We start from the raw sequence: 11,127 nt of genomic DNA on the forward strand, positions 1-11,127 counted from the left end.
AGTTACATCCTCAAAAGATTCAAGAAGATTAGTCAAGCATGATTTCCCCTTCATAAATCCATGCTGACTCTCTCCTATCCTGTTACTACTATCCAGATGTGCAGTAATTTCATCCTTTATAATAGACTCCAGCATCTTTCCCATCACTGAGGTCATACTAACTGGTCTATAATTTCCTGCTTTCTCTCTCCCACCTTTTTTAAAGAGTGGTATAACATTAGACACCCTCCAATCCTCAGGAACCGACCCCGAATCTATTGAACTCTGGAAAATAATCACCAACGCATCCACGATTTCCCGAGCCATCTCCTTCAGTACCCTGGGATGCAGACCATCAGGCCCCGGAGACTTATCAACCTTCAGACCTAACAGTCTCTCCAACACCAAATCCTGGCAAATATAAATTCCCTTAAGTTCAGATCCTTCAGCCACTGTTACCTCAGGGAGATAGCTTGTGTCTTCCCCAGTGAAGTACCCATTTAATTCCTCTGCCATTTCTTTGTTCCTAGTAATATATTCCCCTGTTTCTGTCTTCAAGGGCCCAATTTTTGTCCTAATCATTTTTTTGCCTTGCACATACCTAAAAAAGCTTTTACTATCCTCCTTAATATTCTTGGCCAATTTACCTTCGTTTTGAGGTTTCCCACCTCACTACCCTCCCATGCAGTGCATTCCAGACCCCCACCACCTTCTGGGATACAGTTGCTTTCTATCATGATCATAAGACCACTGAAAGTTGCACACTTGATAAAATTGCTCAACTATTTGAACAAAAGCATTTCTTTAAATAAGACGTAATTAAGCATCTTGTTTCCCACTCTCAACAACAAACTTGAAATTAAAACGCGGACTCAATTCTGCCAACAGGATGCACATTTCTGCACTTATGTCTTGAACTCATAACAGGAGAACAGAATAGGTTATTCAACCTGGCAACAGTATGGCTCAAAACTACTTTGTACAAATCCTTAGTGTCACATTTGACCCTAAAATGAACTAATGAACAAATATTCACGCCATCACTAATGTAGGCTATTTGTATTTTTGTTACATTTCCCAAATTCAACCTCGTTCAGCCTACCTGCTGCAGAAACTCTTTTTTTGCATCTTGACTATTCAAACCCCTCAATATTGGTTGGTTTCCACATTCCCACTCCTCTAACCCCACAACTCTGACTTATCTACTCACCTACTTCTGTCTCAAAAATTCAAGATCTCAGTCACACAACCATTTCTTGCTTTGTCGCCAGCTACATAGGCCAGAGCTTTGGATTTCTCTCTCCACACATCTTCATCCTTTTATCTTTCTTTCCCTCCTTGAAGCTACTCTTTATAAGCAACCAGGCTTGAACAAGATTTTAGCTGAAAATGTGTTGCTGGAAAAGCGCAGCAGGTCAGGCAGCATCCAAGGAGCAGGAGAATCGACATTTCGGGCATGAGCCCTTCTTCAGGAATCCTGAAGAAGGGCTCATGCCCGAAACGTTGACTCTCCTGCTCCTTGGATGCTGTCTAACCTGCTGCGCTTTTCCAGAAACACATTTTCAGCTCTGATCTCCAGCATCTGCAGCCCTCACTTTCTCCTTGACCAAGATTTTAGTCATCTAACCCAATACCTCCTTATGGGGTTTGGTACATTTTACTTCATAACGCTCATGTGAAACATCTTGGAATGTTTCATTAAGTATAAGTTGTTCTTATTAGACTATTAAGTTGATCCAGGCATGTTTATACAATCTTCACTCACAATATATTTTCCTCTTGTTTTCTCAGTGAGGGAACAGTATGACTCCTAACAGCTAAAATTTTATAGATGATTTAAAATTATGTACTTACATCTTCATCTTCATTGAATACAGCTGCAACTGAAGGTTTCTTTGGAGCTAAAGCAGGTGGACTTTCTTTAGGTTTCTGGGAATAAAATTAAATTATAAGATTTCAGTTCTAATTGCTCACTGTAGGTCAAATAAAACAAATATGGAGAAGTCTTAAACCAGTTTCCCAATCAGATGTAAAGGGATTGTGTTTTCGGCCTTAGAATAGCCCAGATATAATAACCTTAACGCAATTTGCGTAAGAACATCATTCCTCATGCATAAAATGAGCACAGCGAACTTATTTGATTATTCCCACTTGCAGGTGTTTTCCCCATTGCTTTCATTATATTTCCCTTCACCTTCTTATCCAAATGTCTTTTGAATGTTCCTAATGAATCTGCTTCCATCATTCTTTCTGATTGTGCATCTCAGACCATGAGTTACTTTGTGTAAAAACAAGATTTCTTGGTACTCATTCGCCAAACACTTTAAATGATGTTCCCTGGTTTCCATCTTGTCACTGAAAGGTCTTTATTTAATCAATTAAAATCATTCAAGACTTTCAAAGTCTGCATCAGATCTCCTCTTAACCTGCTCAGCTTCAAGAAGAAAAATCCTAGCTTATGCAGTCTCCTTACATGACCAAAACCTGTCAGTGTTGGTAACGTTCAGTACGTTAGCACTCTCTCCAAGGTTGTCACATCATTCCTAAAATATGGTCTCCGAATTGAATACAATACTCTAGTTAATGTCTAAACAATGTTTTTTAAGGTTTAACATGATTCCTTCTTTCTGTACCATATTTCTTCAAATAATGAGGCCTAGGCTTTCATATGCTTTCTGACTACAGTTAACAAACTTACACGCTCTCAAATGAGTTCTGATGTAAAGCCACAAATAATTCAGATTGAGTATTGCAATGTTCCATATAAAACAAAACTACTGCACTAATTTTCCTTCTTGGTGCTTTGCCAATGATTCTGAGTTAAGACATACTCACCACAGGGAAATACTGTGCTTTGTCTCCTCTATCAAACCACCTTGAAAATCTATATTATACCCCCTCCGAGCCATTTCATTTCAAGAAGAACAATCCTAATGTTTCCAACCTTTCTTCAGAACTTGGCGACATTCAGGTAAACCTCTTCTATATATTTTCTCATGTTTTCACTGAATCACGCTGCCGAGATTATCCACAATACTTCAGATGAGATTTTCAAAGTTCAAATATAACTTCTCTATTTCATTTATTCTATCCTTTTCACCCAGCCTGACAATTTGTCCTGAAGCCTTTAAGAATGTGTGCATACAGACGGATCCACTACACAAAAAGCCAGGCCAATCAGAATAGACTACCTTTCCTACTAATCCTCCCAATGTGCCAGTCAGGCAGGTAACAAAAACCCAATATTACCCAACTATAAGAAACGGCACGAAAAGGACCATTCTTGGCCAAGTGACGTAAAATTACATTGAAGTAATTTGATCAGAATGCAAAAACATGCTTCACATCTTACAATGTTTCTTGACCTTTCAACTAGTTATCTAAATTTTCTTGTTTCTCTTTTGGCCATCGTGTCACTGCCAAAAGAAGTCCTTTAATCTAGTTTTTAAGTTTAATGTGCAAAATGGTTTCAAATTCTAATATTTCTGACCAATAAAGAGAGAGCAAATGTGATGGTGCCAGTGACTTCCATCAGTGAAAGCATCTCCACTCCATATATGCAAAAACAAGTGAAATGGAATGTGCCAGGTTGGGTATTTACAACAAATGTAAAAGAGTACCATAAACTGATACACAGTTTTACATAAATAGGTAATGGCTACTCATTTTGTTTTTACAGTGGTTACTGGCAGATTATTCAAAGCAGAGGTTCCAAGAATTATCAAATCCTAGTTCAGTGCCTGAACTAGAGTTGAGATAACTTAACTCAAAGTTCATGGATCAACTTTGTGATCTTCTTGGGTTATAATGTGCAATGATATAGAGGATTACCATGCTCAGCAATTTAGAAAAAGGATTTCTTAAAGGAAGATGCAGCTAAGCATCTTTTTCCTCACCCTCAAAGCAAATATGAATATTAGCAATAGGCACTCATCATTCTGCTAATGAGGAATAAATCTTGAATGTCTCTTAAGTCATTCAATCACTCAAACTTGTTTTATAATTCAATTACCTGTGGCTAAGCTGTTCCATAACTACATGTATCCACCTTCGCTCAATATTGCTTGGTATCTTTTACCTATTAATAATCTACTGATTTCCATCATGAAAATGCTCAGTTTGTCTATTTTATTATGCATTCCTTAAAATAATCTAGAGGAATGCAATATAGCTTATGAATATTTTGAAAAGAATATTCCAGTGTACGTGTATATGAAACTCCACACCTCATGTCAGCATCAAAAGTATGTTACATTGAATAAAGGTCTTATTATAATAGTATACTACTAATTCAAATGTGTAGCTCTGCTTGCAATTCCCTTGTCCTACATGCTACATTTACTAAAGTTAAGCAAAGCATTTAAAAGGTAATATTCAAGACTTCTACTGAGCAAACCCTCACCTAACATCAACTGCCTACAAACATCCTAGAAATAAACTTCCTGACAATTCTCAGCACAACTACGTATTACCATTTCTAATCCTTTACCAATTAAATTTCTCTCAAGTAGAAGGCCGTGAAGAGAAGAAGGTAAAATCGTAGCAAGTTTGAAATAAGTATATATTTTATTTGATGCTGAATACAAGCATTTACTATGGCTTTAATGTTCATATGAGGGTCAGACTCTAATTAACTGCCCCATTCCAGAGCTTGAATTATGACTTCAGCTAAATTTCTGATCTAAATTCTTCCTCCCTTTTGGTGCTGAACATAATCAATTCAATGCTGCAAAAACGCCACCCATTTAACATCATACAAAAAATGATTCTGCAATTAGAAACATCCATTATGATAAACTGTAAATATCCATTTGACACATAGAAAGCAAAAAAAAATTACTTACATTTGCTCCTAATTTGATGGAAATTGGGGCTGGTTTCTTTACGGTCATACTTCCTATTGAAAATCCAATTTTGGAAACTTTTGCAGGGGTTGGTTTGTTGTTTGCATCCCCGGAAGCAGAATCATCTTGATTTTTCTCGTCAGCTGCTCTTTTCTCTGCACTTCGAGATGAACTTTCGCCTTCATTACTGGAAGAAACAGTCTTAGTTTTCACAGTTTTCTCTTCCTTCTCTTCTAGTCCTGGTGGAGTCGAAACAACTTACCAAGATGAGATACTTTTATCGAGCACTTTGGTGGATGCAGCAACCTCATTAAGTATTAGGGAGCTTCTGTGAGTATGCACTGACTGAACCAGTAGTCTCTTCCACTGTTTGTCAGATACAGTAGATGCAGGCACCGAGAAACCATTTCATAGATGGATGGACTCTATATTTCAGTTTCAGGGCAGGATTAATCCAGTGCTCCTGTTTCTTGGACCCCAAAGGAAAATTCACAGGACCAAAACAGTACAGATTTTGGTAGACCAAAGGTCCACAATGAGGAAATATTCACCAGTGACTGTAAAATTGCAGACTTTCAAGTGTTACATTATAAGCCATGTTGGGGGAACACCAGAATGACAACATCCTAAAATAACTGATGACAAATATAGTGCCAAGATGGGCCGCATTTCAAAAACAATGATTCACATAGTCCAGTTATGATCAATTACTTTAAGACCTATAGTCCGAGCAATTTCAGTTTCTACTTTGTGAATTTTAAAGTCATTTGTTTTTCATTTCTTACTCGTCAATAGTAACAGCCAACAGAATATACATTGTTCCAGTGATCAAATATATTAGATAATTCTTCAAATCTCTGATATTTGAGTTTGAATTTTGATTAAAGTTAATTTTGAAGACAAAGTTCAGAATGGCAAATGAGGCAAAAGCTTAATAAGATTAAATAATTTAATCCATATGGGTCATCTGCTCCAGAATAAAATTTATTCCAAATAGAATAACTTTAGTTAGGCTTGCTAGTTTTCAAAAAAAAGGTTCCACCTGGTTTTGAACAAATCACTTGCACGAATGTTTCAGGTTCAAATGGTTTAATACATGCACTAACTATCAGCTTTTATTTCAAAAGCACATACCCATTATTAAATAGCTTCTGCAACCCTGATGTGGAATCAGCTATTGAGCCAAAATATTTTCCTTTCATTAGCCTTACAGTTAGTCAGGCAGAAATGAATACTATGATAGAGATTGATACCAATTATATGCATACACATAATACACAGAACATAATTCTAACGGTTTGCTTTCAACTAATCACTGTGGTTTTTGGTATTTATTTACTGCATGGTAGCTTTGTTGCCCAAGACTGAAAAGACAACAACAATTTAAGAATGCTAATCAAACTGGTTTACTATGATCGAGGTTGGTAACAGGCTAACTAAAAATGGCAGTATGTTAAGAGCTTAACACATTTTTTTACAATTATTTACAGGATAATCCTACAGCTAACAATTGGAAATCCATTATTTGTGAATTAGATGTTTTAAATTCCAAATATGTCTGCTAACATGATTTACCTCAGCCAGATTAGATATTGTAATTTTTAAATACACTGTTATATTCAATTCTAAAGCAATGCAACAAAGATGCACTAATTTAATGTTTACTGATTAAACACAATTAGTACTGTATTGGTCCTACTGGATTTTTCGTGTTGCCAAAATCCTGAATCACTGAATGCATCCAGCACTATTTTCACATGGCATTTTGTTATGAGTTACCAGTCATTACATATATTAAGATATTTAAACATTCCTTAAAAAAACATAAAATTTATGATTACAAATTATTACAGATATAATAAATTGTGCTGTTGTTATATTGCCATGTGTTATTCTTGATTGGGACTTTCATACTTTTAATCAGGTGTTTGATTTGAATTTCAGATACTATTTAAAAATCATGAACATACCCAATAAAAATCTGCTTCAATAGCAATTGGCAAAATTAGATCAATTATCAAAAATGTATATGGCAACAAAACTCTATACGTACTCCACGCTGTCTTTATCTACTTTTTAAATCAGAATCTCAGCCACGAATATGTACACTAGGTCACAATAAGATTTCCTTCTAGTTTCCATTTCGCTTTACAAGACTTTAGCAAGAGTTGGATTGCAGATTTCAAAGCTTTAAGTTCTTTTTATTAAAAATAGCCAGATCTGTGCATTAACACACACAAGAAAAATTGTGTTTCCCAGCTTAATTTGTTTAAAAGGTCCAAAATAGTTATCGTTCTCATGGAATGTTTTGTTAAAATTTTTCGCTCGAGGACCAGCAATTTAGTACTTAGGAAATTAACACCAATAAATCGGTATTTAAAAATCGAGTTTGAGATTTAAAATATTTAAGGGTGATGTAATTTTGCAAACAGGATTAATGTATTCGAGCAAAAAAAAAGACACTAATTGCTCAGGGCTCGGAGCCTGTACACAGTGGCGAGGTGGAAAGAGACTCGAGGCCCGGCCCAGTCCGCCCGCCTACTGATCCCGCACTGGCTGCACAGCCTCCTCCGGAGCGGGGCAAGGGAACCTCGCTTTATGGTTTTTATTATTAATTTCGTCCTTTGGCTAATATGAAAACGTGTGGATTTGTACATCCTGCCGCGCTGTGTGCGTAGTTAAAAGAGTATGAAGCGGCACCTTCATCTTGCAGTTTCTCGAGCTCCGAGCGTGTTTCCTCCGCCATTTTCAACCAACTTCAAACCGCCAACAGCACCCTGGGAGGGGCGTGACGCCACTTCCGGCCCCTCCCCCCGGGCTGGTTCCTGTTTGAGGAGAAGGGGAGAAAGGCTTCACAGTTGAGAAGAGGATACAATGGATTGCTAACCTTTCCCACTGCGTGATGAACCAGGAGCACGAGTAGGAAGTTTAGCCCCTCGACCCTGCTCCGTCACTTGATACTATAATGGCTTAGCCTCGACTCCACTTGCTTCCTTGCTCTCCACAGCTCTTCAATACATTACTCATTAAAATCTCTTCCACTCCTACTTAAATTTACTCTCAACATCCAAGGAGCCACTAGGGCAGTGCATGCCACAGATTCGTGAGGATTTTATTGTCACGTGTACTCAAGTACAGTTAAATGTATATAATGTAGCCACATATGGTGACATCTTAGGTACCTAGGTACAAAAAAAGCTGAGGTATAAAGTAGTAAGAGAAACGAGAATTAAAAAGTTAACCATAAAATAGTGGAAAATAAAGAAAGAGGTGATAGTTTGCATTAAAGTCCTTCACAGTTCCAACAATAAAAAAGAAAGTAATAAGTTACAAGTTCAACAGTCTTTCTCTTCAACAGGACCCTTTGAGGGAAGTAATTAATCCTCATCCTTGTTTTAAATCTGCTACCCCCTCTCCTAAAACTATGATCTCTCATTCTAGACTGCCCTCCAATTGTGAACATTATTCTAACAATAATGACAATATGTACATTGATTACAAATAAATTATGTAAATTTGCATCGGAATGTCAGATGGCCAATTGGGAAACTCAGGAAAATGCTTCAACTAGCTTAATTAGAATGGAACTCACTATGACAGAGTAACAGTTCCAACAATTTTTGTTTCAGATTCCCAAAATGTTAGCACTTTTTGATTTATAGTGCTTAAAACAGTTTGAGCCCTTCGGCCCTTGATGTTGTGCCAACATTTTATCCTACTCTTAGATCAAACTAACCGACATACCCTTCATTTTACTATTATCCATGTACCTATCGCTTAAATGTTCTAACGTATCTGACTACCATTGCTGGCAGTGCATTCCATGCACCCACCACTCTCTGTGTAAAAAAACCTACCTCTGACAACTCCACTAAACCTTCTTCCAATCACCTTAAAATGCTGTCCCCTCGTGTAAGCCACTTCTCCTGAGAAAAAGTCTCTGGCTATCCCCTCTGCCAATGCCTCTCATCATCTTCTACACCCCTATCAAGTCGTCTCTCATTCTTCTTCACTCAAATCACAAAAGCCCTACCTTTTCTTCATAAGACATGCCCTCCAGTCTAGGCAGCATCCTGGTAAATCTCTGCACCCTCTCGAAAACGTCCACATCCTTCCTATAAGAGGTGATCAGAACTGAACACAATATTCAAAGTATGGTCTAACTAGGGCTTTATAGAGCTGCAGCATAATCTCGCGGCTCTGAAGCTCAATCCCTCTGCTAATGAAAGCGAACACAACATATGCCTTTTTAACAACCGTATCAACTAGGGTAGCAACTTTGAGGGATCTGTGGACATGAACTCCAAGATCTCTTTGTTTCTCCACACTGCCAAGAATCCTGCCTTTAATCCTGTAACCTGCATTCAAATTTGACCTTCCAAAATGAATCACTTCACACATTTCCCATTTGAACTCCATCTGCTACTTCTCAGCCCACCTCTGCGTCCTGTCAATGTCCCATTACAACTTACAACAGCCCACCACACTATCCACAACTGCACCAACGTTCATGTCATTGGCAAACTTAATAACCCATCCTTCCACTTCCTCATCCAAGTCATTTATAAAAATCGCAAAGAGCAGAGGTCCGAGAACAGATCCCTGAGGAATACCACTGGTCACTGACCACCAGGCTGAGTACTTTCCATCAACTACCACCCTCTGTCTTTTATGAACCAGCCAATTCTGTATCCAGACAACCATGCTTCCTTAGTTTCTGAATGATCCACCTGGACCCCTCCCTCCAGCCTATCAATTTCTGTTTCTGTTTATGATTTCCAGCGTCCACAATTCTTTGGCTTTTTGATTAGTCCAGAACTAACCTGGTTCTTGGATCTATATTGTCCCTGTCCAATTTAACAAAATTATTTTTCTTTCTTTCAGGTGCGAGGAACTCGGAGGACAGTTAGAAAAGTTGGCTGGTTAGCTGAGTGACAGCAACAGCGTGAATTCAATTCCCACAATGGCTGAGGTTCCCCAGTAAGAACTCTCTTTCTCAACCTCTCGCTTTGACTGAAGCATGGTGACTCAGATTAAACCACGACCACTTGTCTTGCGTGGTTGAGAGAACAGCCCTTCTCAGCCCACCATAGTGCCTTGGCAACACTATGGTGACTTTACCTTTTACCTTGCTAAGAACTAAATACTTGAACAACTGTTGATTGTTAACCTATGTTCTGATTCTTCTTACTTCTAACATTCTTGGAACTCTGTTGCTCCTTCCAATCTTATCCCTTGTCATATTTTCCCTACCTGCTCAAATCTTGATCTCATTCCGCTATCTTTACTCAACTTTATTGCTCTTTGACTCCACTTCAACAAGTTCTGAGCCTGACAATGTTGTCAAGGTCTTCTCCAAATGTTTTTGCCTTACTATTTCTGTTCTTGGACCTGAGCTTTCATTGTCTTGCCACACATCTGACCATTTCTTCTGTTTGTAATCTTTTTGATCCACCTGGACCCCTCTCTCTAGCCCATCAATTCCTTATAATTATGAAATGCCAACCTGATATTGGCCACATTAATTTTTCCTAATCTGTTCAAACTCTTATCAGTTTCCTTCTTAACTTTCAGATCTCTGTTCTCTCAGATCTAATCTCTGCATCATCAAACCTACTAACAAGGGCATATAGTTGTATAACGGAAGCGTTGCTTTCTTTCCAAGATTTAGCACTAACTCTCCAGGGTAATGGTGGAGGGTTGTTTTTCAGACTGGAGGCCTATGACCAGTGGTGCCACAAGGATCGGTGCCGAGTCCATTGCTTTTTGTCATTATTTAAATGATTTGGATGTGAATATAGAAGGAATGATTAACAAGTTTATAGATGACACCAAAATTGGTGGTGTAAAGTACAATGAGGAAGGTTATCTTAGAGTACAGTTGGACCTTGATCAGGTGGACTGATGTGTTAAGAAGTGGCATATGGAGTTTAATTTAGAAAAATGTGAGGTAATGCATTTTGATAAGGCAAATCAGGGCAGGACTTATATGATTAATGATAGGTTCCTGGAGAGTGTTGCCAAGGGAACTAGGCATACATGTTCATAATTCCTTGAAAGTGAACTCACATGTAAACAAGGTAGTGAAGAAAGCATTTAGTACGCTTTCCTTTATTGGTCAGTGCATTGAATATTGGAGTTACAATGACATGTTGCTGCTGTACAGGACATTGGTTAAGCCATTTCTGGAATATTACATTCAGTTCTGGTGTTCCTGTTATAGGAAAGATGTTGTTAAAATTGGAAGAGTCCAGAGAAGGATGTTGCCAGGGTTGGAGGGTTTGAGATATAGGGAGAGGTTGAA

General features: G+C 38.0%; 1 protein-coding gene across 1 annotated transcript in view; it reads right to left on the minus strand.

The window, feature by feature from the left end:
- Positions 1-7,631, minus strand: part of LOC122555280 (PEST proteolytic signal-containing nuclear protein-like) — a 23,534-nt gene extending 15,903 nt beyond the window's left edge. The window contains exons 1-3 of the mRNA XM_043701115.1: positions 7,524-7,631; positions 4,824-5,062; positions 1,834-1,908 (exon numbers count right to left, since the gene is read on the minus strand). Coding sequence (XP_043557050.1) covers positions 1,834-1,908; positions 4,824-5,062; positions 7,524-7,569 — 360 coding nt within the window. The 5' untranslated portion in view covers positions 7,570-7,631. The remainder of the gene's footprint in view (positions 1-1,833; positions 1,909-4,823; positions 5,063-7,523) is intronic.
- Between the last annotated feature and the right edge of the window lie 3,496 nt (positions 7,632-11,127).

This window comes from Chiloscyllium plagiosum, chromosome 12 (genome assembly GCF_004010195.1).
Source record: "Chiloscyllium plagiosum isolate BGI_BamShark_2017 chromosome 12, ASM401019v2, whole genome shotgun sequence".
Lineage (NCBI taxonomy): Eukaryota > Metazoa > Chordata > Chondrichthyes > Orectolobiformes > Hemiscylliidae > Chiloscyllium > Chiloscyllium plagiosum.